The following is a 27,778-nucleotide window of genomic DNA, read 5'->3' as shown; positions in this document are numbered from 1 at the left end:
GATCAAACCCAGGGCCTCACACATGCCGGGTAGTCGTGTACCCACTGAGCCACCTCCCCAACCCAAGATTTTAGATCCTTAGCTCCTCGGGAGAAAATAACTGCTCTGGGGCCAGCAAAATAGCTCATTTGGATAGTGCGCTGCTTGGCACAACCCCAGTTTGAGCCTGGCCCATGCCATATTGAAGGAAGCTTCATGCTGTGGAGGCTCTCTCTCTCTCCTTCCCTCTCTCCCTCCCTCCCTCCCTCCTTTCTCTCCCTTTCTCTTTCCCTCTTCCTCTCTTTCTGTCTCTGCCTCTCTGTGTCTGAAAAAGTCAGCCTGGAGGGGGCTGAGCAGTAATGCAGCAGGTTAAACACACATGGCACAGGGAGTCGGGCAGGGGGTCGGGCAGCGCAAAGCACAAGGACCAGTGTAAGGATCCCGGTTCGAGCCCTTGGCTCCCCACCTGCAGGGGAATCACTCCCCGTCTCTGTCTTCCCCTCCTCTCTCCATTTCTCTCTGTCCTGTCCAGCAACGACAACATCAATAACAACAACAATAAAAAAACAACAAGGGCAACAAAAGAGAATAAATATTTAAAAAAAAAAACGTATGGCACAAAGCATAAGGACTGGTGGAAGGATCCCAGTTCAAACCCCCGGCTCTCCACCTGCAGAGGAGTCGTTTCACAAGTGGTGAAACAGGTCTGCAGATGTCTGTCTTTCTCTCCCCCTCTCTGTCTTCCCCTCCTCTCTCCATTTCTCTCTGTCCTATCCATCAACAACAACAGCAATAACAATAATAACGACAAGGGCAACAAAAATGGGAAAAAATGGGCTCCAGGAGCAGTGGATTTGTGGTGCAGGCACCAAGCCCTATGATAAACCTGGAGGCAAAAAAAAAAAAAAATCAGCCTGGAGTGGTGAAATCCTGGACATGAACAAAGACAAAGAAATGAAAAGAAAATGCCTGCTGTGTGTTATTAATTAAAGTAGCAGGGGGCAGGAGAAGGGGCCAGGCAGTGGCACACCTGGTTAAGCGCTCACATTACAGTGCTCAAGGACTCGGGTTCAGGCCTCTGATTCCCACCTGCAGGGGAAAAGCTTCATGAGTGGTGAAGCAGGGCTGCAGGTGTCTCTCTGTCTCTCTGTCTCCTCCTATTAGGTTCGGTAATCCAAGAAATTCACCAAGAGAGACCAGAGTGATGTAAAAGCAAAGAGCCTTTATTTCTAGCCCGGGCATGGGGCTAGGGCCGAGACCTCACAGCTGTTCTAGGTGCTCGACCCCAAACCCCAGCACACGAGGAGATATATAGGGTATGGATTACATAGCATACATGACAAGCTTAGCCTTGTGGTTATCTTCTTTACACATCTGGGGGAAATGTGGGGAAATGTTTAACAGTCTCTATCTCTCCAGAGATGCCTTGGAAATGCTTAATGGTCTCTGTCTCTCCGGAGATGCCTTGGCTCTATCTCTCCAGAGACGCCTTTCTTAATGCTCAGCTTATTTTTGTTCCTGTTGACTCAGAGCCATGGGTTCAATTTCCAGTAATGGTCCTGAATTCCAGGACCTGTTCTCCTGAAACTGGGACCTATCTCATTTCTGCAGTTTTTGGAGCCTGTCGTGGAGTCACAGCAGTCTGCACCCTGTCAATTTCTCTCTGCTTTTATCTAATAAATAAGATTTGAAAAAATAAATAAGGTAGCAACATTTGGGGGGGTAGAGTCTGAACTCCTGATGCCTTTTGAATGTATTCTCATCACAGTGGTCTCAAAGTGTCTCTCTGCCCATCATAAGTCACAGGTCATCCTATCCTGTCCTCCTAACACCTTGCTGTTGACTTTTTCCCCCACCCCTGCAGTCACCCTGGGACCAGAGAGAAGGAAGTCTGACTCAGGCACAATGCTACCGACACTCAGGGTCTCCCTCATCCAGGACATGAGGTAGGACTGTGCATGAGGCCTGGACTGGGTGGGGGCTTGGAAACCTCTGCATTCCAGGCTTATTCATCTGTTTTCCTTGTGAGAGAGACCAGTGCTCTGGCACTGTGCAGTGTGGGGACTGACCCTGGGCCCCAGCCACTCCAGGCAAGCACTCTGCCTATGGAGCCCCGCTGGGCCCTTTGCATTTCATACTAGGGTAAAAAGAAGGGCCTGGAAGTCAGCTCACCAGGTCAGGCACATGCCTCACCATGCTCAAGGCCTTGGGTCCAAGCCCTGGCACCACATGAGAGCGCCAGTGGGCAACACCTGGAAGAGCCCCAGGGGTGGTGGTGAGTGCTGTTCTGTCTTCCCCCCTGCCATTCACAACCTAAAATGAAGTGAAGCGGGGGCTGGGCAGTAGCGCAGTGGATTAAGCACACATGGCACAAAGCTCAAAGGCCGGCATAAAGATCCTGTTTCGAGCCCCCAGCTCCTCACTTCACAGGGGGGGGTTGCTTCACAGGCAGTGAAGCAGGTCTGCAGGTGTCTATCTTTCTTTCCCCCCCCCCACCGGTCTTCCCCTCTTCTCTCTATTGTTCTCTGTCCTAGCCAATGACAATAATAACAACGACAACAAGGGCAACAAAATGGGAAAAATAGCCTCCAGGAGCAGTGGATTTGTATTGCAGGCACCGAGCCCCAGCAGTAACCCTGGAGGCCAAAAGAAAAAAAAAAATTGATAAAATGAGCCCAGGCTGGGAAGACAGCACAGTGGTTCCACAAAGACTCTGAGGCTCTGAGGGCCCAGGTTCAATCCCTGCACCACCACTAGCCAGAGCTCAGCAGGGCTCTGGAGAAAATAATTAATGACAATAATGAGGAGGAGGAGGAGGTGGTGGAGGAGAAAGAGGCAGGGGAGACAACACAGTGGTTCCACAAAAGACTCTTCTGCCTAAGGCTTCGGGGTCCCAGGTTCAATCCCCAGCACCACCATCAGCCAGAGCTGAAGGAAAGGAAGAAAAAAGAAGGTGGAAAGGAAAGGAAGGAAGGAAAAGAGTGAGGTGAGGCTGGCCAGCTGCAACAGGCTTTTCTTTATTCTCACTTGTGTGTGGTATGAGAAGAGAGTCAGAGTGCTGGCTCCCTTCAGCTCTGAGCTCTGAGGCCTGAACCCTCCCAACCAGGAACTGGAGAGAGAAGGAAACAAGGGAGCAGGAAGGAAGGAAAGGGGCGGGAGGGGGGGGGGTGTGGAGAGCCGGATATGTCTGCTGCAGACAAAGCTGCTTATTCTAAACACTCAGATGCCTCGGGGCAGAGGGTGCTAGGTGTGTCTCTCTGCAGCCAGGGACCAGAGTCAGGCTCCTTCACAGAGCCTGGGTGCTGACTTACCCTGCTTTTCAGTGACCCTGGCATTTAGGTTGTGACACCCCACCTTCCCCACACACATACAAGCACACACAGACCTGTTCCACTTGGTAGGCACTGATGGCCACAAAGAAGGCTGCCGTGGGGCTGAAGAGATAGCACAATGGTTATGCAAAAAGACTCTCCTGCCTGAGACACTGAGGTCCCCTACACTACCATAAGCCAGAGCTAAGCAAGGCTCTGCAAAAGAGGAGGAGGAGGCTGCAACTGTGTCTGTGTCTACTCAGACCTTGACCACGCACTGTGGTTTTCTAAGGCTTTCAGATTCTGTTGTTATGATTATAATTGTTATTCTTATTTAGTGGAAGGACCAGAACATCACTCTGGCACATAGCACATACGATACCAAGGATCGAACTCAGGACCCCATGCCTGAGAGTCCAGCACCTTACCCCTTGCTCCGCCTCCTGGGCCCTATAGGAATTTTGACCTCACCAATACCAAATGGCTTGTCTTCTTGCCATAGAAAATGAGGTCTGGGCAGCTGGGGAAAGAGCTCAGCTGGCAAACCATGGGACTTGCATACCTAAGGTTGCTGCTCAGGCCTGTCTCTCTCTGTCTCTGTGTCTCTCTCTGTCTCTGTCTCATGCAAACTGCTCTTTCATATCTAATATAGAAAGTCTTTTTTTCCAGAGAAAAGAGAGTGGACCTGCTCTCATCCAGGGATATTCCTGGTGGGATCTCCTCCGCCTGCTCTGAAGTTGCCCTGGGGGTTCTGGGGTGGGGGTGGGAGGCAGGCTCTGAGTCTGCCCCCTCCCTGCATCTCCCATCTACAGACACATTCAGAGCATGAGCGAGATCAAGACAGACGTGGGCCGGGCGCGTGCCTGGATCCGGCTCTCCCTGGAGAAGAAGCTCCTGTCCCAGCACCTCAAGCAGCTGCTCTCCAACCAGCTGCTCACCAGGTGAGGCCCTGCCCATCAGGTGAGGGTCCCCAGTCCCACTCACCAGGTAAAGCCCCGAGCCCCTGCTGCTCACCAGGTGAAGCCCCCAGCCCCAAGTCACCAGGTGAAGCCCCAGCCCTCACTCCAAGGTGAAGCCCCAGCCCCCACTCACAAGGTAAGGCCCCAGCCCCTGCTATTCACTATGTCAGGCCCCCATCCCCAAGTCACCAGGTCAGGTCCTCAGCCCCTGCTACTCACCAAGTGAGGCCCCCAGCCCCCTCACCAAGTAAGGGTCCCCCAGACTTGATGATTCAGTCTCCAGCACTGCCCATGCTGGCTCTGAGTCTCTCTCTCTCCCCCGTCTTCCATTCTCTCTCACACTGAAGTGAGTAGATGAGTCTTTCAAAGTGAAACTAGGTAGAGGGAACCTCCCTGCTAGAGGCTGGCCCTGAGCTGGGCCTTCTCCAGAGAGTTACAGATTCCCCCAGACCCAGGGCCCGGGCCCCTCCTGGTGCCCCAGTTCTGTGTGTGACCTGTTTGCACACATGCTTGGATCAGTGACTCACAGAGCATTTTAGATCACCTTTCCAGGTGCCAGGATGTAAGGGTACCAGGGAGTGGACCACAGCCTCACACAGGTGACTACCACTCAGCCCCAGAAATTCTTGGGAGTTGGGCGGTAGTGCAGTGGGTTAAGTGCACGTGGCGCCCAGAAATTCTTATTCTGTGTTTCATTATGTATCTGTGTATTCCTTTTTTTTTTCTTTCTGGTACAATCGGCCCTTGTGCAAAATGTGTGATATGGCTACTTCCAAGCCATTTTTCCACTCAGATAGGAGAGGCTTCACAGTACAGGACCTTCCCCCAGCACCATGGTGCCTTCCATGAGGTGCCAGGCCTTGAACTGGGACACACACACACACATACACACACATACACACACACACACACACACACACACACACACACACACACACACACACCATATGCCCTACCCAGTGAGCTATCTCTCTACATTTCCTTATGTATTCTTAGGCCTGAGTACTGAAGGGAAACTCATCAGGGGTGTGGCCAGGCTGTTCACTACCCCTCCCCTCCTTTGTCAGTCTGTCAGACATCATCATCTTTAATTTTCATTAGTTTGAAAAAAGTGCATTTATAGATTTGGTTTTTGTTTTGGTATTTTATTTATTTTTGCCACTGGGGGCTCTGTGCCTGCACAATTGCACAGTTCCTAGCAGACTTTTTTCCTTTTTTCCAGGTAGAGGGTGAGAGGCAGAGAGAGAGACAGAAAAGAGAGACGCCACAGCACTGCTCCAGCACTCACGAAGCTTCTGCTTTATATGGGGCTCCCATGAATGGTGCTGGGGGCTTGAACCTGGGTCCTCATACATGGCAGAGCCTGCACTCCACTGGATGAGGCGGCTCCTCATGGAGCGGGCTTTTCATCCCAGGCCATCAGTGGAACACACGGGGCACCCACTCTGCTGTGTCCGTCCCCCTGTCCTCAAGACTTGACTGTACCCAGCTGAGCTGTGCACATCTGGTCCCTCTGGCCCCCTGCAGGAAACTGTACAAGCGCTACGCCTTCCTGCGCTGTGAAGAGGAGAGGGAGCAGTTCCTCTACCACCTGCTGTCCCTCAATGCCGTGGACTACTTCTGCTTCACCAGCGTGTTCACCACCATCAGTGAGTCTGCAGCCCGGGCTACCATTTCACTCCTGGGGGTCTCCCATCTCACTCCTGGGAGCTCCTGTCTCACTCCTGGGGACTCCTGTCTCACTCCTGGGGGGCTCCTATCTCACTCTGGGGGGCTCCTTTTCTCTACCGCGTGAGAATCTGCTGAGCCACTACCCATGCTGCCTCTCATACCTGTTTGCTTTTTCTTTTTCCTGTCATTGCTGGGACTTCACTGCTCCTGGCTGACTTTTTCAGATGGGAGGGGGCGGGGAACAGGAAGACACCACAGCACTGAAGCTTCCTCCAGTTTGGTGGGGGCCAGCCTCCAAACTCACACACAAGGCAAGGCTGATGCACTAAGTGAGCTGTTTTGCCAACCCTCATGCTTTATCTCTTAGAGAGACAGAGGGAGAGATGCTACAGCCCTGCCCACACTCCATGGGGCTCCCTAGGTGCTGTGCATGGTGCTGAAAGAGAAAGACCCCACAGCCCTGCCTGCCTTCCATGGGGCTCCCTGGGTGCTGTACAGGGTGCTGAGAGAGGAGAGACCCCACAGCCCTGCCCATCCTCCATGGGGCTCCCTGGGTGCTATCACATAGTGTCAGGACTTGAACCCAGGGCCTCACACACAGCAAGACATGTGCTCTACCAAATGAGCTCCAGTTCATGCTTTTTCCTCACTTCTGTTTTTAGGTTTGTTTGTTTGTTTGTTTTTAAAGATTTATGTTTCAGGAGTCGAGTGGTGGCACAGTGTGTTAAGTGCACATAGCGCAAAGCACAAGGACCAGCGTAAGGATCCCGGTTTGAGCCCCCAGCTCCCCACCTGCAGGGGAGTCGCTTCACAAGCAGTGAAGCAGGTCTGCAGGTGTCTATCTTTCTCTCCCCCTCTGTCTTCCCCTCCTCTTTCCATTTCTCTCTGTCCTAGCCCAACAACAATGACAGTAATGACATTACTGTCAATAACAATCACAACAAAAGGGGGGAAAAAAGAAGAAATGAAATGAAACGAAATGAAAAGACCTCTAAGTTTTCAGTGCAAGAAAAGTATTCATGAGAGAGAGGGAGGGCGAGAGAGAACGTGAGCATCACTCTGGCATATGTAATAGCAGGGTTTGTACTCACTACCTCACATTTGCAAGGCCTTTACCTTCTGCATCACCTCCCAGACCACTGGTGTTTTTTAAGATATACCTTTGGATGTTCTTTTTTTTTTAATTAAGTTCATAGGAGAGTTTCCTGTAAGAAAGACCAGAACACCCATGTGGTACTTGCTGCTCCAGGGATCAAACCAGGAACCTTAGACATGCAAGTCCTGCACTCCACTGACAGAACTATCTCCCTAGCTACCAAGGTTTGTGGTTTTTAGATATTTTCCACATTCAGCTCCAGGGCTTTGTCCTTGCACAGTAATACCACTACAGCCAATTTTTTCACTATGAGAGAGAGAGAAGGAGAAGAGACAGACAGAAGGAGTCCAGAAGGACACCATAGCACTGCTCCATCATCCATGAAGCTCCCATCTGGTGCTTGGGCTCGAACCCGGTCCCTGTGCATGGCTCCAGCCTGATATTCTGGCCTCTCAGCAAAGAAATAGATCCAGCTTCAAGATTCGGGAATGTGGAGCCTGTGTTTCCACAGAGGGGGTGTGTGGTGAGAAGGCTGAGTCTGGCACGCCCCCAGCAGCTCACACACACATCCTGGCCATGTGACACTGGCCCCTGATCTCCAAGAAGGCAAGGTGAAGGTTCCCATGGCTCACCCTGGAGGGGGGCCCTGCTCTTCTGAGTCCTGTAACCCCCTCCCAACCTTGGGGGAAGCTGAGAGGAAGATGAATGGCCCCACATGAAGGTCTGGTGTGCACCAGGCCAGGAAAATGGATCCTGTGTCCTGGCTGCTTTCTGACGCATCATCTCTACCCTGTGTGGGGGCACAGAGAGAAGAAACCTCGAGATACAGAGTGGATCCCTGGTGGCCAGGGAGGTGGTGCAGTGGGAAGAGCACCCGGTGTGCCAGTTCCACCTTCACATGTACCAGGGTGATGCTCCAGCCTCTCCTGCTCTCTCTCCCTCTTCTTCCCCCTCCCTCTCTCTGTCTCCCTCTCCTGCTCTCTCTCCCTCTCCCTTCTCCTCCCTCTCTCTCCCTTTTCTGCTCTCTCTCTCTCTCCCCCTCCCTCTCTCTCTCTCCCTTTCCCTCTCCCTCTCTCTCTAAACAAGCCTCCCTTGAAGTGCACATGTCTCCTGTGGGCCATCTGTGGGTGGGGTGAGACTGCACCATGGGCAGTCTGTGTGATGTCAGCTTCCCTGTGTGGCCTCAGTGACATCTATTGGTGGTTCTGGGGATTGTCACAGAGGCCTCGCCAGCTTCCCAGCTTGGGGTGAGACTTCCTGTCTTGTCCAGGTGGAGGTGGAGGGCAGTTGTTTCTCCTCCTGGCCTCACACTAGCGTGCTGTGAGGTTGAGGAGGTTGGGGTGGGGGCAGGTGCTCTGAAGCGACTTGTGACCCAGGGTGGGACCAGGGCAGTACCTCAGAGGCAGGATTCGGAGCTTGCATGCCAGGGTCCCCAGGTTTGATCCCGGGTACTCCATTTCCCTCAGCAGTGCTTTAACCTCTTGCTCTTGCTAATAAATCAGTCGTTGGGGCTGCAGATAGCTCAGCAGGTAAAGCACACGCCTTCCTGTGAGTGAAGTTCTGGGTCTGAGCCCTGGCATCCCCATGGAGCATCTTGGACAGCAAGCACCCTGTCCCTGTCTCCCCACTGACCATGGATGGTGGAGCTGTGCTGTAGGATATCTCTCTCTCTCTCTCAGCCTGGGCCAGGGAAGTGGTTTGGTATCTCCCTGTTGCAATTTCCTGATTAAAAACTGTTTGCTTAGACACAAGCAAGGCCTCATTTTCTTAGATGGCAAAAAGTGCTCATGGTAGGGGGCACAGAACGGTAGCCTGGGGGGGCCAGCAGAAGTCTCCCTGCCCCCCTCTCCCCTGTCCCCTCTCTGCCCATCCTCTCCCTCCTGACCCCTTCCTGTACCCCCCACTCCCCTCACCCATCTCTGGACATCCTTCTTCCCCTCTCACCCCTCCCTTCTCCCCCCTCAACTCTCTCTGGCCCCTTACCCCGCCCTACTCCCCCACTTCCCCCTGACTCCTCCTTGTACCCTTCTTCCCTGGACCTCTCCCTGCCCTCATCCCCCTGCCCGTACCCCTTCCTGTCCTTCCTCACCCCTGCCTACCCCCTCCCCCAGTGATCCCGTACAGGTCCGTGATCATCCCCATCAAGAAGCTGAGCAATGCCATCATCACCTCCAACCCTTGGATCTGCGTGTCAGGGGAGCTGGGCGACTCGGGGGCCATGCAGATCCCCAAGAACCTGCTGGAGATGACCTTTGAGGTGGGTGGCAGCCTCACTGCCTCCTCTCTTCCCTTCTGTCCTCCAGTCAGACAGGGAAGCCCAATCAGCAGGGTGGAGAACTGTGTGCTTGAGGCTTCATGTCTCTGTCTCTTTTAAAACTTACATTCTAGGGGCCGGGCAGTAGTTTAGCAGGTTAAGCACACATGGTGTGAAGCACAAGGACCTGTGTAAAGATCCCGGTTCAAGCGATAGCAACAACAATAAACAACAAGGGCAACAAAAAAATAGCCTCTAGGAGCAGTGGATTTGTAGTGCAGGCACTGAGCCCCAGCGATAACCCTGAAGGCAAAAAAAAATAATAATAAAAACAAAAAAACTCACATTCTCTCTCTTTTTTTTTTTTTTTTTTTTTTGCTTCACTGCTCATGAAGCTACCCCACTGCAGGTGGGGATCCAGGGGCTCAAACCAGGATCCTTACTGTGGTCTGTGCACTTAACCACTGCGCTACCACCTGGTCCCCAAAACCTCAATTTCTTTATTTCATACTGGATAGAATTTCTTGCTGGAGAGATAGCATAATGGCTATGCAAATGGCTTTCATGCCTAAGGGACCAAAGAAGCCAGGTGCAAACCCCAGCACCACCAGAAGCCAGAGCTGAGCAGGGATCTGGTGGAAAAATTATATGAAATCCTGTCATAGTGAGTCTCACACTGAGAGACAGACACCCCAGTGCACCACTCCGCTCCACGCAGCACCAGTCTCAGTCTGCTTCGCCAGCTGAGCTGGTTTCCCAGCTTCTCCATGTATCTTGGAGGCTGTGTCAGATGCTCCTGGCAGCTGGACTCGAGGTTGACTTGGCTTCAGGGCTGGGTTAGGAAAAGAGCAGCAGCAGCCCTGGTGGTTTCCCTGAGGTTCCCGTGGTGGAACCTAACTGGCCCCCTTTCTGCTTCTGGGACCACCCCTGTCCCCCATTGTCTGTCTGGAGTCTGAGGAGGGGACTCCAGCCGGACATCTCTACATGGTCACTCATGACACCTCTGTAACTTTTCCTGAGCCCAGTGGCCTAGACACACAGGGTGTTGTCCCATGGTGGACACCCAGTGACTTGTGTTCCTGTCCCTCCAGTGCCAGAACCTGGGGAAGCTGACCACCGTCCAGATCGGCCATGACAACTCAGGACTGATGGCCAAGTGGCTGGTGGACTGTGTGATGGTGCGAAATGAGATCACAGGACACACCTACAGGTGAGGCCCAGGGCAGGTTAGGGTCAGGGCAGGTGAGGCCCAGAGCAGATGAGGGCCAGGGCAGGTGAGGCCCAAAGGAGATGATGGTCAGAGGAGATGAGGGCCAGGGCAGGTGAGGCCCAGAGCAGGTGCAGGCCAGGACAGGTGAGGGTCAGAGCAGGTGAGGCCAGAGCAGGTGAGGGCCAGAGGAGGTGAGAGCCAGAGCAGGTAAGGCCCAGAGCAGGTAAGGTCCAGAGCAGGTGAGGCCCAGAATAGGTGAGGCCCAGGGTAGGTGAGGCCCAAAGGAGGTGATGATCAGAGGAGGTGAGGGCCAGGGCAGGTGCAGATCAGGACAGGTGAGGGCCAGAGCAGGTGAGGCCAGAGCAGGTAAGGACCAAGGCAGGTGAGGGCCCAGAGGGGTGAAGGCCAGGGCAGATGAGTCCAAGAAGAGGTGTGGCCCAAGCAGGTGTGGGCCAGGGCAGGTGAGGGCCGAAGGAATTGAGGACCAAGGCGGGTAAGGGCCAAGGTATGTAAGGCCCAGAAGAGGTGAGGCCCAAGCTGGTGAGGGCCATTACAGGTGAGGACCAGAGAAGCTGAGGGCCAGGGAAAGTGAGGGCCAGAGAACGTGAAGATCAGAGGAGGTGAGGGTCAGAGAAGGTGAAGGGCCAGGGCAGGTGAAGGGGCCAGAGTAGGTGAGGCCCAGAGGAGGTGAGGGCCAAGCAGATGAGGCTGGCCCTGGAGCCCAACCCTGCTCAGTCCACAGGTTTTCTCTTGAGAGCTTTCCACCTGCCTCAACGGTCAGCTTAGTTTTCTGGATCACTCTTGATTTCTGGAAGACAAAATTACCCTCCACCAAAGATATTAAAAAAAAAAAAAAAAAGCGAGTTAAGCGCAGGTGGCGCAAAACTCAAGGACCAGCAGAAGAATCCTGGTTCGAGCCCTGACTCCCCACCTGCAGGGGAGTCACTTCACAGGCTGTGAAGTAGGTCTGCAGGTGTCTATCTTTCTCTCCCCTTCTCTGTCTTCCCCTCCTCTCTCCATTTCTCTCTGTCCAACAATGATGACATCAGTAACAACAATAATAACTACAACAATAAAACAACAACGGCAACAAAAGGGAATAAATACCAAAAAAGAAGAAGTAATAAAAGAATTATTAAAAAAAAAAAAAGAGTCGGGTGGTAGCACAGTGGGTTAAGCTCAGGTGGTGCAAAGTGCAAGGACCAGAGTAGGGATCCCCGTTTGAGCCCCCGGGTCCCTACCTGCAGGGAAGTCACTTCACAGGCAGTGAAGCAGGTCTGCAGGTGTCTCTCTCTCTCTCTCTCTCTCTCTCTCTCCCTCTCCCTTTCCTGCTCCCTCTCCCCCTTCCTTCTTGAATTCTGTCTCTATTCAATAAATAACCCAAATTTTTTTTAGATTTATTTATTTATTTTCCCTTTTGTTGCCCTTTAGTTATTATTGATGTCATCATTAGATAAGACAGAGAGAAATGGAGAGAGGAGGGGGAGACAGAGAGGGAGAGAGAAAGACAGACACCTGCAGACCTGCTTCACCACCTGTAAATTGACTCCCCCTGCAGGTGAGGAGCCAGGGGCTAGAACCAGGCCTTACACAGGTCCTTGTGCTTTGCAACATGTTCACTTAAGCCCCTGCCCTACCACCCAACTCCCCCAGAAACTTAAAAAAAAAGATAAATAGGGAGTCGGGCGGTAGTGCAGTGGGTTAAATTCACATGGCACAAAGTGCAAGGACTGACGTTAGGATCCCGGTTGGAGCACCCAGCTCCCCACCTGCAGGGGAGTCGCTTCACAGGCAGTGAAGCAGGTCTGCAGGTGTCTCTCTTTCTCTCCCCCTCTCTGTCTTCCCCTCCTCTCTCCAGTTCTCTCTGTCCTATCCAACAACGATGACATCAATAATAACTACAACAATAAAAGGGGGGGCAATAAAAAAGGGAATAAATAATTTTTTAAAAAAAGATAAAATACAACCTTTTAAAAAATAACTAAATGAGGGGAAGATGGGCAGTAGCGCAGCGGGTTAAGTGCAGGTGACACAAAGTGCAAGGACTGGCATAAGGATCCCGGTTCGAGCCCCTGGCTCCCCACCTGCAGGAAGGTCGCTTCATGAGCAGTGAAGCAGGTCTGCAGGTATCTGTCTTTCTCTCCCCCTCTCTGTCTTCCCCTCCTCTCTCCATTTCTCTCTGTCCTATCCAACAACGACAGCAATAACAACAATAATAATAACGACAATGATAAACAACAGGGACAACAAAAGTGAAAAAATGGCCTCCAGGAGCAGTGGATTCAGGCATTGAGCCCCAGCAACAACCCTATGGGCAATAAAAAAATTTTTTAAAGTAAAAGTAAAAATTTTAAAAATAATAATAACTAAATGGGGAGCGGATGATGGTGCACCCAGTTAAGCACACACATTAACATGCTCAAGGAACTGGGTTTGAACCCCACCTGCAGGGGGACACTTCCCAAGTAGTGAAACAGGGCTGTAGGTGTCTCTCTGTCTCTCTCCTCTGTCTCCCTTTTCCCTCTCAACTTCTGGTTGTCTTTATCCAATAAATAAAGATAATAAAAATATTAAAAGAACCGGGTCCAGGTGGTGGTACACCTGGTTGAGTGCACATGTTACAACACGCAAGGACCCAGGTTCAAGCTCCCGGTAACCACCTGCAGGGGGAAAGCTTTGCAAGTGCTGAAGCAATGCTGCAGGTGTCTCTCTGTCTCTCCCACTCTATCACCCTGTTCCCTCTAGATTTCTGGCTGTCTCTATCCAATAAAATAAAGAAAATAACAAAATTGAAAAAATAGTTTTTAAAAAAATTAAAAGAACCATTAGAGGGGGCCAGGCAGTAGCACAGTGGGTTAAGCACACATGGCACAAAGCACAAGGACCAGCTCAGGGATCCCAGTTCGAGCCCCCGACTTCCCACCTGGGGGGGGGGGGTCGCTTCACAAGTGGTGAAGCAGGTCTGCAGGTGTCTGTCTTTCTCTCCCCCTCTGTCTTCCCTTCCTCTCTCAATTTCTCACTGTCCTGTTCAACAACAACAACAGCTATAACAACTATAACAAGGGCAACAAAAATGGGAATAATGGCATTCAGGAGCAGTGGATTCATAGTGCAGGCACCAAGTCCCAGTGATAACCCTAGAGGCAAAAAAGGAAGCATTAGAAATATAGAAAGGAAGAGAGAAAAGGGACAGACCATGGACCCAGCACTCACTGCACAGTGTTGTACCTGGCAGGTTCCCGTGTGGACGGTGGCTGGGGAAGGGTGTGGATGATGGCAGCTTGGAGCGAATCCTCATTGGGGAGCTAATGATGCCCGCAGCTGACGATGACCTGGCCAAGCAGTGCCGGACACCTCCCCAGCAGAAGTCACCCACCACTGCCCGGAGGCTGAGCGTCACCTCGCTGACGGGGAAGAGCAGTAAGGAGGCGGGCGTGAGGGAGAGGTGGGGAGAGGGGGACGTGGGGAGAGCAGGAGGTGGAAGGCACAGCTCACGGCAGTGGGGACCCCCAGCCCCGTCTCCAACCCTGCAGGACCCTGCTGCAGCCACAGCAGAGCCATGCTGTGGTTTCCCACCTCTCTGTCTCTCCCTCTATTTCTGGGTGCACCCAGTTAAGCATACATGGTACTAAGTACAAGGATTCCGGGTTCAAGCCCCTGGCTCCCCACCTGCAGGGTGGATGCTTCACAGGCATCTTTATCTCTCCATCTCTATCTCCCCATCTTTCTCAGTTTCTCTCTGTTCTACCCAATAAAAAGGAAGCAGTGGATTCATAGTGCTAGCACCAAGCCTCAGCAATAACCCTGGATAAAAAGAAAGAAAGGAGGGAGAGAGGGAAGGGAGGAGGGGTACACGAAGGACTAAAGCCCTGGCAGATAATAAGCCCTTGTGAGCAGCTAAACAGAAGAAAGTTGATCTGGGAGAAGAGATTTCAAGTGGGGGATGGGGATGTTCCCCCACTGCCACCACCCCTTCTTCAGAAAGAGTGCTTTTCATCTGGGACCTTACTATTCGGGGAAAGTATCTATTTCTAGAGAAATATAGACTTTCTCATAATACATGGAAATGAGTCCTTTTTAATTTTTTTTAAATTTTATATTTTCCCTTTTGTTGCTTGTTTTTTATTGTTGTTGTAGTTATTATTGTTGTTATTGGTGTCATCATTGCTGGGTAGGACAGAGAGAAATGGAGAGAGGAGGGGAAGACAGAGAGGGGGAGAGAAGGACAGACACCTGTAGATCTGCTTCATCGCCTGTGAGGTGACTCACCTGCAGGTGAGAAGCCAGGGCTCGAACCTGGATCCTTCCTCGGTCCTTACACTTCACGCCACGTGCACTTAACATACTGTGCTACCGCCCAACTACCTTAAATTTTTTTTATTATCTTTATTTACTGGATAGAAACAGCCAGAAATAGGAAAGGGGTGATAGAGAAGGAGAGAGAAAGACACCTGTAGCCCTGCTTCATCACTTGTGAAGCTATGTCCCTGCAGGTGGGGACCGGGGACTTGAACCTGAGTCCTGGCACATTGTAACATGAGCATTCAGCTTATTTTTAACTTTTTTTTTAAGTTTTATTTGTCTTTTTTTATATTTATTTATTCCCTTTTTTTGCTCTTGTTTTATTGTTGTAGTTATTTTTATTTATTTATTTATTTTTTACCAGAGCACTGCTCAGCTCTGGCTTATGGTGATACAGGGGATTGAACCTGGGACTATGGAGTCTCAGGCATGAGAGTCGCTTTGCATAACCATTATGCTGTCCACCCCCAACCTCTTAATTTTTTATTAGTGGCCTAATATTGATTTACAGAATTATGAGATAACAGGGGTATATTTCCACGCTGTTCCCACCACCAGAGTTCTGTGTCCCTATTCCCTCCATTGGAAACTGCAGTGGTCGTCCCAAGGTGACAGATATGAGTTGACTTTATATCTTTATCTATCTGTCTATTTCTCTATATATTTTCCCAATTTTTTTCCTGTGGTCTTGCCTTCACTTCCTTTCTGAGTCACACCTACATCTATTACTACTTCCAGGTGGCCTTCCTTTTTTTCTCTCTTCTCTCAGGTAAGAGAAACAGTGCCTGGCTTCCTCTGGTGTTCTCCAGAGTTGTTCCCTGGATTCCTGGTAACAAATGTTTCTGGTCCTGGTGGAACTGAGTTCCTGAGCCCTCTGCTTATCTTCCCCTAACCTGGGTCTTTCTTACTGCCACAAGAACCCTAATACTGGCTTGATTCTACTGTTACTGTTCATGGCAGACTTAATTTTTTGTTTGTTTTTGTTTTTCCCTTTTGTTGCCCTTATTTGTTTTTTATTGTTACAGTTATTATTGTTGTTGTTGTTGATGTTGTCATTGTTGGACAGGACAGAGAGAAATGGAGAGAGAAGGAGAAAATAGAGGGGGGAGAGAAAGATAGACACCTGCAGACCAGCTTCACCACCTATGAAGCGACTCCCCTGCAGGTGGGGAGCTGGGGGCTCAAACTGGGATCCTTACACTGGTCCTTGCACCACGTACACTTAACCTGCTACACTACCACCCAATCCTTTGTAAAAGAGTGTGTGTGTGTGTGTGTGTGTTCCTTTGTCACCAGGGTTAGCTTTGGGGTTCCACCATGTCTATGATTCCCAGAAACTTTTTCTTTATTTGTTACTTATTTCTTTCTTTTCTGATAGAGACAGGGAAATAGGGATGGAGAGAAAAACAGGAAGAGAGAGACACCTGCAGCCCTGCTCAGGGGCATAGGATACCTCTCCCCAGGGGCTGCTCATGCCACCCTGGGGCTCAAGCCCAGGGCTCTGAGGCTCTGACCCAGCTGCGTGCCCCTCTGCTGGGGGAGAACTCAGTGACCCTTCCTCTTCTCTCAGAGCCCAGTGCGGGGCAGATCCAGGAGGGCATTGGGGAGGCTGTGAACAACATTGTGAAGCACTTCCACAAGCCCGAGAAGGAGGTAGGTGGGTGCAGGCTTGGGGAACCCCACCCACCCACCCTACGCCCCACCTCCCCTGACCCACTTCTGTGCGCAGCGGGGGAGCCTGACGGTGCTGCTGTGTGGGGAGAACGGGCTGGTGGCAGCCCTGGAGCAAGTCTTCCACCACGGCTTCCGCTCGGTCCGCATCTTCCAGAAGAACGTCTTCATCTGGGACTTCCTAGGTAACCGGCTGGGCACTTCCCCCCAGTAAAGCAGCCCTCAGGGCAGCCTAGATGGGCCCTGAGAGGAGGCCCTGGGAAGGCAGGGGCTGAGGGTGGCACAGTGGGTAGAGCACTGGACTTGCAAGCGTGAGGTCCTGGTTCCCCTGGAGGAGAGCTCCACAAGAAGGGGCAGCTTCACAAGGGGTGAAGCAGTGCTATGGAGTCTCTCTCTCTCTCTTTCTCTCTCTCTCTCTTTCCTCTCTGCCTTTCACCTACTATCTGAGAAAAAAACAAAACAAAAAATGTGCCACCAGGAGCAGTGGAATCATGAAGACAAGAAGTGCCAGTGAAGCCCTGGCAGTAAGCAGGGGTTGGTGGGGGGATTTTTTTTTTTTTTTGCCTCCGCTGTTATCATTGGGGCTTAGTGTCTGTACTACAAATCCACTGATGCTAGAGCCCATTTTCCCCATTTTTGTTGCCCATGTTGTTGTATTTATTATTATTGCCATTGCTGCTGTTGTTGTTATAGTTGGATAGGACAGAGAGAAATGGAGAGAGGAGGGGAAGACAGAGAGAGGGAGAGAAAGACACCTGCAGACCTGCTTCACTGCCTGTGAAGTGACCCCCCTGCAGGTGGGGAGCTAGGGACTCGAACCAGAATCCTTATGCTGGTCCATATGCTTTGCGCCACCTGCACTCTCTGGCAGGGATCTTTTTAAGTAAGAGTTGAGGCAGGCAGGTCAGTGGCACACCCAGTTGAGCGCACATGTTGCTATGCGTAAGGACCCATGTTCAAGCCCCCACTTCCCATCTGTAGGGGAGGAAGCTTCACAAGTGGTAAAGCAGGTCTGCAGGTGTCTCTTTGTGTCCCCCTCCACTCAATTTCTCTCTGCCTCTATCCTCAAGAAAATGGAAAAAATGACCACTGGGTGGATTTGTAATATAAGCACCCAGTCCCAGAGATAACCCTGATGAGGGACAAAAGGAAGGGAGGGAGTGAAGGAGAGAGGAAGAGAGAAAGAAAAAGAAATGGGGAGGGGTGGGCTGGGGAGGGGAGACTGAACAGGCAGGGGCCAGGAGATGACTCACATAGTAGAGCACACACCCCCTGCCCTCTCTCTCTTTTACCCTCTCTACCTCCCCTTTCCCCTCAATTTCTCTCGTCTCTATCCAAAATAAATTTAAAAATAAAATATTTTTTAAAAGGAAGAGATGTACATCAAGATATCAGGAGTCAAAAGACAAGAATTAGGGCAGGGGAGACAGCATCAAGGTTCTGCAAAAAGACTCTTCCTGCCGAGGCTCTGAAGTCCCAGGTCCAATCCCCAGGACCACCATCAGCCAGGGCTGAGCAGAGCTCTGGTCTTTCTCTCTGTATCTTTCCTCTCTCTCTCTCTCTCCCTCTCTCTCTCTCTCTCTCTCTCTCCCTCATTAAAGTAAGTGTAATATTTTTTTAAAAGACATAAATTCCTGGGGGTCGGGCTTTAGCACAGCCGATTAAGCACACATGGTGCCAAGTGCAAGGACTGACATAAGGATCCCAGTTTGAGCCCCCAGCTCCCTACCTGCAGGGGGGTCGATTCACAGGTGGTGAAGCAGGTCTGCAGGTGTCTGTCTTTCTCTCCCCTTCTCTGTCTTTCCCTCCTCTCTCAATTTCTCTCTGTCCTATCCAACAACAATGACAACAATAACAATCACAACAACAAGGGCAACAAAAAGGAAAAAATGGCCTCCAGGTGCAGTGGATTCATGGTGCAGCCACCGAGCCCCAGTGATAACCCTGGAGGCAAAAAAAGACAAGAATTCCTGGGGTCACAGACTGGCTGTGCCAGGATAGGGGACCAGGGGGACACAGCAGCAGGACAGACAGGCAGCCTGTGAGATCGAGAGGGACAGGAAGCAGGGTGGTGACTGCAGGCTTTGCAGCTTGGAGAATCCAGGGAGACAGCTCAGCAGGTGGAGCATGTGCCTTGCCTGGTGTGCAAGGCCCTGGGTTTGAGCCCCAGCACTACATGGAAGTGCTTCAGATGGTGGTATGGTACTGTGGGGCCTCTCCCTTCCTCTCCCTATCTATCTCTGACTACCTTTAAAGAAAAGAAAAAAAAACTTAAAAGAAAGGAAGAGGCCAGGCACACATTACAGTGGATAAGGACTCAGGTTCAAGCCTCTGGTTCCCACCTGCAAAAAGATAAAATAAAGGAGCCAGGTGGTAGCACAGTGGGATAAGTACACATGGTTCAAAGCACAAGGACCAGTGCAAGGATCCCAGTTCAAGCTCCGGCTCCCCACAGGCAGGGGAGTCACGTCACAGGCAGTGAAGCAGGTCTGCAGGTGTCTATCTTTCTCTCCCCCTTTCTGTCTTCCCCTCCTCTCTCGGTTCCTCTCTGTCCTGTCCAACAACAGTGGTAAACAACAAGGATAACAAAATGGAAAAAATGGCCTCCATGAGCAGTGGATTCATAGTGCAGGCACTGAGCCCCAACAATAACCCTGGAGGCAAAAAAAAAAGTAAAAAATAAAACAAACTTTATTTTTTAATAGGGGCTTATTTATTTATTATTGGATAGAGACAGAGAGAAATTGAGGTGGAGAGACAGACACCAGCAGCCCTGCTTTACCACTTATGAAGCTTTCCCTCTGCAGGTGGGGACCAGGTGCTTGAACCTGAGTCCTTGTACACTGTAGTGTGTGTGCTTAACCAAGTGTGCCACCCCCTGGCTCTATAAACTTTATTTCTTAAAAGAGAGAGGGAGGGGTCGGGCGCAGCGGGTTAAGCACACATGGCACAAAGCACAAGGGCTGGCGTAAGGATCCCGGTTCAAGCACCTGGCTCCCCACCTACAGAGGAGTCACTTCACAGGTGGTAAAGCAGGTCTGAAGGTGTCTGTCTGTCTTTCTCTCCCCCTCTCTGTCTTCCCTTCCTCTCTCCATTTCTCTCTGTCCTATCCAGCAATGAACGACATCAACAATAACAGTAATAACCACAACAAGGCTACAACAACACGGGCAACAAAAGGGGGAAAATATGGCCTCCAGGAGCAGTGGATTCATGGTGCAGGCACTGAGCCCCAGCAATAACCCTGGAGGCAAGAGAGAGAGAGAGAGTGAGAGAAAATCTGTGACTGCCTGGGAGTCTGGATCTTAAGCAAGAGGTCCCAAATTCAACCCCTGGCATCACATATGCCAGAGTGATACTCTGGCTCTCTCTCTCCTGCTCCCCTTCTTAATAAATAAATAAATCTTGGTTACAGGTGGTGGCACACCTGGTTGAGTGCAAGGGATTAAGCTCCCAGTTCCGACCTGCAGGGAGAAAGCTTCAGGAGTGGTGAAGCAGGACTGCAGTTGTCTGTCTCTCTGTCTGTCTCTCTCTGCCCCTTCCTCTTAGTATCTGGCTATTTCTATTCAATAAGTAAATAAAGATAAAGGGGTTGGGTGGTGGCACACCCAGTTAAGTGCACATAGTACAGAGTGCAAGGAGCCGCTCAAGGATCCAGGTTCGAACCCCCACTCCCCACCTTCAGGGGGGTTGTTTCACAAGCAGAAAACAGGCCTGCAGGTGTCTTTCTCCTTTACTGTCTATCTCCCCCTCCTCTCTCAATTTCTCTCTGTCCTGCACAGTAAAATGTAAAAAATGGCACCAGGAGCAGTGGACTCAGTGCCAGCACAGAGCCCCAGTAATAACTCTGGAGGCAAATAAATAAAGGTAAGAAAAATACTTTTAATTAATAGATTTTTTAAAACATTTTATTTATTTATGAGAAAGATAGGAGGAGAGAAAGAACCAGACATCACTCTGGCACATGTGCTTCTGGGATCAAACTCGAGACCTCATGCTTAAGAGTCCAAAGTTTTATCACCGCGCCACCTCCCAGACCACTAATTAATAGATTTTAAGCACACAGACACACACAGGAAGAAAGTAAGGTGCCCAGCCCTCTGAGATGCAGTGAGGGTGGAAAGCAGACCCTGGGAGCAGGCTGTCTGCCTGTGCACCATGAACCTCTGGACTCTACAGAGACACCAAGAGTGAAGCAGGGCTCTGGGACTGAGCTTCCCCAGTACACACAGGGTCCCTCCCCCAAGCACCAGTAGGTGCTGACACTCAGTTCTCACTCTCCCCCTCCACCAGAGAAGGCAGTTGCTCATTTCGAAGCCACCAACCAGATTCTGGACAACGACGATGACGTCCTCATCCAGAAATCCTCCAGCAGGACCTTCTGCCACTATGTCCAGGCCATCAACTCTGCCCCCCGAAGCATTGGCAAGGATGGAAAGTTCCAGATCCTCATCTGCCTGGGGACACGGTAGGGGCCGGGCTCCTCCACTTTCCACAGGGTGGGTGTGAGGTGAGGGCTCCCCTTTGCGGGCTTACATGCTCACATGCTCACTTGGGCCTTTCTTTCCTGTAACTACAGACAGCTGGGCATGTGCTAAAAGGGTTTTTTTTTTTTTTAATATTTACTTATTTATTCCCTTTTGTTGCCCTTGTTGTTTTATTGTTGTAGTTATTGTTGTTGTCTTTGTTGGATAGGACAGAGAGAAATGAAAAGAGGAGGGGAAGACAGGGGTAGAAAAAGACAGACACCTGCAGACCTGCTTCACCGCCTGTGAAGCGACTCCCCTGCAGGTGGGGAGCCGGTGGCTTGAACCAGAATCCTTACGCCAGTCCTTGTGCTTTGCGCCACATACACTTAACCTGCTGTGCTACTGCCCAACTCCCTAAAAGGGTTTTTAAACCTTCTATTATTGGCTTATTTAGAAATTCACTTTTATTTTTTGTGTTTTCTTTTTTTAAGATTTTATTTTATTTGAGTAGAGACAGAGGAAATCAAGAAGGAAAGAGAAGAGAGGGAGAGAGGGGGAACTGGTGGCCAGGTGGTGGCACAACTGGTTAAGCACTGGCACATAGTACTAAGCGCAAGGACCCAAGCAAAGATCTGGGTTTGAGCCCCCAGCTCCCCACCTGCAGGGAAGGAGGGTCGCAAGGCAGATCTGCAGGTGTCCGTCTCTTTTCCTCTCTGTTGCTCCCTCCCCTCTCAATTTTTCTCTGACCCATCCAATAAAATGGAAAAAATGGCCTCCAGGAGAAGTGGACTCATAGTGCCAGCACTGAGCCACAGAGATAACTCTGGAGGCAAAAGAGGGAGAGAAACTCTCCTCCGAATTTCTTCTGGCTGAGTAATATCCCATGGTGTATATAGAGTATAGCTTTATCCATTTATCTGTTGTTAAACTCTAAAAAATATTTATTTCAGGAGTCAGGGCGGGGGGTAGCGCAGTGAGTTAAGCACACATGGCATGAAGCGCAAAGACCGGCAGAAGGATCCCAGTTTGAGCCCCTGGCTCCCTACCTGCAGGGGAGTCCCTTCACAGGCGGTGAAGCAGGTCTGCAGGTGTCTGTCTTTCTCTCCCCCTCTCTGTCTTCCCCTCCTCTCTCCATTTCTCTCTGTCCTATCCAACAATGACAGTAACAATAATAACTACAACAATAAAAAACAAGGGCAGCAAAAGAGAATAAATAAATATTTTTAAAAAATAATTTTAAAAAATATATATTTATTTTGGGGGACAGGCAAAAGCATAGCGGATTAAGTGCACATGGCGAGACGTGCAAGAACTGGCATAAGGATCCTGGTTCAAGTCCCCAGCTCCCCACCTGCAGGGGGGTCGCTTCACAAGTGATGTCTATCTTTCTGTTCCCTCTCTGTCTTCCGTTTCTCTCTCGATTTCTCTCTGTCTTATCCAGCAACAATGACAGCAATAACAATAATAATAATGACAACAATGATAAACAACAAGGACAACAAAATGGGAAAAATGGCCTCCAGGAGCAGTGGATTTGTAGTGCAAGCACCGAGCTCCAGCAATAACCCTGGAGGCAAACACACACACACACACACACACACACACACACACACACACACACACACACACATATATCTCGGGGGCTGGGCAGTAGCGTAGCAGGTTAAGCACACATGGCAGGAAGCACAAGGACTGGCATAAGGATCTGGGTTCGAGCCCCCGGCTCCCCACCTGCAGCGGAGTCGCTTCACAGATGGTGAAGCAGATCTGCAAGTGTCTTTCTCTCCCCCTCTCTGTCTTCCCCTCCTCTCTCGATTTCTCTCTGTCCTATCCAACAACAACAACATTAATAACAACAACAATAAAAAAAAAAAGCAAGCCCCCGGCTCCCCCTCTGTCTTCCCCTCCTCTCTCTATTTCTCTCTGTTCTATCCAACAACAATGATAGCAATGACAACAACAACAATTATAACAACAATGATGATAAACAACAAGGGCAACAAAAGGGAAAAAAATAGCCTCCAGGAGCAGTGCATTCGTAGTGCAGGCACCGAACCCCAGCGATAATCCTGGAGAAAGAAAAAAAAGAAAAGAAAAAACAAGGGCAACAATAAGGGAAAATAAATAAATAAATATTAAAATTTTTTTTAAAAATAGAAAAGAAAAGTGACCCACTGAAAGTGTACAATGCATTCATCATACAAAAGGGGAAACAATGCATTCATCATACAAAAGGGAGGTTCTGAAGACTCCTTCAACGACCGGTGTAGTGTTGATTTTCTCCCCCAGGGGGCAGCAGCATGGCATAATCTGACATCCCTGTCATGAAGGAAAGATGCCATGGGTGACAGGTGGCAGACCACTGACCTCAGGGCTTCCTCAGGGGACACCAGGGACTGACACTTATCCACCAGCGACAGATGGCTCACAGAATGGAGTCCCACAATTCTTAGCACAAGGAGCCCAGCCTCAGCCTTGTGTTTGCCTCTTAAAGATGGATTGACTGATTGATTCATTCATTCATTCAGTCAGTCAATCATTCATTCAGAGAAAGGGCCAGAACCTTGCACAGCTCTGACAGATGGAAGTCCCAGGGACTGAACCTGGGGCCTCGGGATCTCAGGCCCTGCAAGTTGGTGCTCTGACAGGCTGAGCTAGCTCCCCTGCCCGGATTTTTTGTTTTTTCTTTCTTTTTTTTTTCTTTCTCCCTTTCTCTCCTTCTTTCTTTCCTCCTTTCTCTCTTTCAACATATATTTATTTATTCATTGACAGTAGGAGAGAGGCATCAGAGAGGATCAGAGCATCACTCTGGCACGTGCAGTGCTGGGGCTTCCACTCAAGCACTCACACATGCAAGGCCTGTGCTCCACCACTGAGCTGCCTCCCTAGACTCGGCCTGGCTCATGAAGATTGTACTCTTTCCCTAGAGGGGCAGGGGTCTTGAGAGATGGGGCTTCACTTTGGTGAGGTCGTCTGCCCTGGGAACTCAGGTTGGCATCAGGGTATCATCTGGAACCTGGTTGCTGAAACTGAATTAAGATATAAAGCAGAACAAATTGTTGACTAATCATGAACCTAAAGAATATTGCAGATGAAAATTTGAGGTCTCTGTTTTGGAAAAAGCTATTAGGTCTATTTTAGGTATAGTCCAAGGGGCCCATGACTTTCTAGTTTTTGCCTGAGCTTGACCTCTGATATGCAGGTGGACCCAGGTTATTGTCTGGGGAGATGGTATCATAGTTGGAAAAAGGACTAGAAAGCTGGATCAGGGAAGAGAGTAGCTCCGAAGTATGGGGGAAGTATATGAATATTGTGAACTATAGACCCCATGTGTTTTTATTCTTTTTTCCCCCCTTTTATTTGTTGCCCTTATTTATTTTCATTGTTGTTGTTACTGCTGTCGTTGTTGGATAGGACAGAGAGAAATTGAGAGAGGAGGGGAAGAAAGGGAGAGAAAAATATAGACACCTGCAAATCTGCTTCACCAATTGTGAGGCGACCTCCCCTGCAGGTGGGGAGCCAGGGGCTCAAACCAGAATCCTTACGCCAGTCCTTGTGCTTTGTGCCATATGCATTTAACCCGCTGTGTGACTGCCTGGCTCCCGTGTTTTTATTTTTTTATATAAGGTTTTTTTAATATTTATTTATTTATTCCCTTTTTGTTGCCCTTGTTGTTTTATTGTTGTAGTTATTATTGTTGTTGTTACTGATGTCATTGTTGTTGGACAAGACAGAGAGAAATGGAGAGGGGAGGGGAAGACAGAGAGGGGGAGAGAAAGATAGACACCTGCAGACCTGCTTCACTGCCTGTGAAGGGACGCCCCTGCAGGTGGAGAGCCAGAGACTCAAACTGGGATCCTTACACCGGTCCTTGTGCTTTGTGCCACCTGCGCTTAACACGCTGCGCGACTACCCAACTCTCCCGTGTTTTTATTCTTAGAGGGAGGAAGAGACACCCATGGGAGAGAGGTAGAAACACTGCAGCACCACTCCACCATCCGTGGGGCTCTCCCCCACCACCTCCTTGCTGTCCCTGGTGCTCCCATGTGGTGCTGGGGTTCAAACCCAGGGCCTCACACATAGCAGGGCATGTGCCCTGTCCACTGAGCTGTCTCCCAGACCTGCTCTGAGTTCTTATTTATGAGAGAACCATATCATCCTCTGGCACATGCAATGCAAGGGATTGAACTTGGAAACTCATGCTTGAGAGTCCAAAGCTTTATGCAGTGTGCCACCTCCAGGGCCACGCTGCTATGCCAGGAGAACCCATCATCTGGGCTGAGAAGACAGCACACTGACTTTGCACAGACTCTCATCTCTCATGCCTGAGGCTCCAAAGGTCTCAAGTTCAATCTCAGTACCACCATCAGTCAGAGCTGAGTAGTACTTCAGTAGAAAAAAAAAAGGCGGGGGAGGGGCAGTAGCATAGCCAGTTAAGCTCACATGGCATGAAGCACTAGGATCCTGGTTCAAGCCCCCACACACACCTGCAGGAGGGTGGCTTCACAGGTGGCAAAGCAAGCCTGCAGGTGTCTGTCTTTCTCTCTCCTCTATCTCCTCCTACCCTTTATGTTTCTGGCTATCTCTATTCAATAAATAAAGATAACAAAAATTTAAAATATTTTTTATTTTAATTGAAGGATTAATAGTTTATAGTAAATCATGGGTAGGGGGAGAGTACAGGTCCTAGAAAAGGATGACAGAGGACCTAGTGGGGGTTGTATTGTTATGTGGAAAACTGAGAAATGTTAATGCATGTACAAATTATTGTAGTGCACTGGGTTAAGCACAGGTGGCACGAAGTGCAAGGACCGGCATAAGGATTCCGGTTTGAGCCCCCTGCTCCCCATCTGCAGGGAATCGCTTCACAAGCAGTGAAGTAGATCTGCAGGTGTCTGTCTTTCTCTCTCCCTCTCTGTCTTCCCCCTCTCCATTTCTATCCATGTCCTATCCAATGATGATGACGTCAATAACAAAAACAATAATAATTACAACAACAATAAAACAAGGGCAACAAAAGGGAATAAATAAATAAATAACATTAATCCCCCAATAAAGGGAAAAAATGTTTAAAAAAAAAATAGGGAGTCAGGCAGTAGCGCATGGGTTAAGCGTACATGGCGTGAAGCACAAGGACCAGAGTAAGGATCCTGGTTCAAGTCCCCAGCTCCCCACCTGCAGGGGAGTCGCTCCTCAGGCAGTGAAGCAGGTCTGCGGATGTCTGTCTTTCTCTCCCCGTTTTCCCCTCCTCTCTCCATTTCTCTCTTTCCTATCCAACAACAACACATCAATAACAACAACTATAAGAACTACAACAATAAAACAACAAGGGCAACAAAAGGGAATAAATAAATATGTTTTAAAAAATACTTTATAGTAAATCAAGTTGATGGTGCATGTGTAAAGTTTCTCAGTTTTCTATAAAACACTCTTACCCCCAGGCAAGAAAAAGAAAAATAAATTTTAAAGACCTGTCCTCTGGAGTCAGGTGGTAACACTCGCAGTTGAGCACATACATCACCATGAGCAAGGTTCCAGGTTCAAGCCCCCGCTCCCCACCTATAGGACTCAAGCTTTACAAGTAGTGAAGCAGGTCTGCAGGTGTCTCTCTGTCTCCCTCTCCCCTCTCATTGTCTCTCTCTGTCCTGTCAAAGAAAAGACAAAACAGGGAACAGATGGCCTCCAGGAGGGGTGGGTTGGTCGTGGTGGCACGGAGCCCCTGATTGTCAAGGATTGTCAGGGCCTGTGCTCCCAGCCCGGCTCCCCCGTGAGCCCCCGGCTTAGGCTGTCTGTCATCTGCAGGGACCGGCTGCTCCCCCAGTGGATCCCGCTGCTGGCCGAGTGCCCGGCCACGGCTCGTATGTATGAGGACGGTGCCCTGCTGCGCGACCGTATGAGTATCAACTCTTTGATCCGCGTGCTACAGACCATCCAGGACTTCCCCTTCTTGCTGGAGGGCTCGCTCACCAAGGGCCTGGACGTGTGAACACACCCTCCCTCCACAGCCAGTCGGTCAGTCGTTGTGGACACACCTGTAGCCACAGGCCTGGAGGCAGGCCAGGCCAGACGTTGTACTGTAGTTCATTCGAACCTGGGATTTAGTACCAAATAGAGTATTTTCATGTGTTAGAAGTGTGTAAATAATGCTATCTTCTTTCAGAGATTATATTACTCTAATAAGAGACTCTTCTTAGATTGGGTCTTTCTGTGACTTAAAACGAGCACTTTAAAACAGCTGGGGGGAGGGACAGGTGGGGGGGAATGGGGTGCCCATCAGGAAAGAGCACGTGGACTCTCCGTCCATGGAGCCACACCAGCCATGTTGCGAGGAACTGGAGCAGCCGACATGTCCTCAGGTCAGGGCAAGGGACCACGTGTGTTTCTTTATTGTCTCTCTCTCTTTTTTTTTCTTATTTCATTGGATAGAGAGAGAGAGAAACTGAGAGGCGAGGGGGAGGTAGAAAGGGAGAGAGACAGAGACACCTGCAGCCCTGCTTTGCTGCTCCAGAAACACCCCCCCTGCAGGTGTGTGGGAGGTCAAACCCAGGTCCTTGCACAAGCCGTACAACACTCACCTGTCGTACTATATTCACTTAACCAACCAGGTACACCACCACCCAGCCCCCCTCTTCTCTATTGTTTTTACTTACTTATTTTGTTGTTGCTGGGACTTTGCCACTTCAAGCTGACCATTTCAGGGAGGGAGAGAGAGAGAGAGAGAGAGAGAAATGCCACCACAGCCCTGGAGCTTCCCCTGATGCCAGAGTACTCTATTATGGTGTACCAGGGGCTCAGACCTGAGCCAGGTGTAAGGCATAACCAGCACCTGCTCAGGTGAGCTGTCTCACCCAGCCCA

At 50.2% G+C, this 27,778-nt stretch overlaps 1 protein-coding gene across 3 annotated transcripts in view; it reads left to right on the top strand.

The window, feature by feature from the left end:
• The window catches only part of DENND5B (DENN domain containing 5B), a 150,141-nt gene extending 123,035 nt beyond the window's left edge, over positions 1–27,106 (top strand). For 2 of the 3 annotated variants that reach the window (XM_060194618.1, XM_060194617.1), the window contains 10 exons: positions 1,844–1,925; positions 4,103–4,231; positions 5,777–5,898; positions 9,128–9,273; positions 10,362–10,480; positions 13,716–13,900; positions 16,353–16,435; positions 16,512–16,638; positions 20,747–20,921; positions 26,725–27,106. In XM_060194618.1, coding sequence (XP_060050601.1) covers positions 1,844–1,925; positions 4,103–4,231; positions 5,777–5,898; positions 9,128–9,273; positions 10,362–10,480; positions 13,716–13,900; positions 16,353–16,435; positions 16,512–16,638; positions 20,747–20,921; positions 26,725–26,908 — 1,352 coding nt within the window. In that variant the 3' untranslated portion in view covers positions 26,909–27,106. Of the gene's footprint in view, positions 1–1,843; positions 1,926–4,102; positions 4,232–5,776; positions 5,899–9,127; positions 9,274–10,361; positions 10,481–13,715; positions 13,901–16,352; positions 16,436–16,511; positions 16,639–20,746; positions 20,922–26,724 lie in introns of those variants that run through there. The other variant, XR_009550718.1, reaches the window with a different exon arrangement.
• Positions 27,107–27,778: the final 672 nt, after the last annotated feature.

This window comes from Erinaceus europaeus, chromosome 7 (assembly GCF_950295315.1).
Source record: "Erinaceus europaeus chromosome 7, mEriEur2.1, whole genome shotgun sequence".
Classification (NCBI taxonomy): domain Eukaryota; kingdom Metazoa; phylum Chordata; class Mammalia; order Eulipotyphla; family Erinaceidae; genus Erinaceus; species Erinaceus europaeus.
The sequence above is the reverse complement of the archived record's forward strand: the minus strand, read 5'-3'. Positions and strand labels throughout refer to the sequence as shown.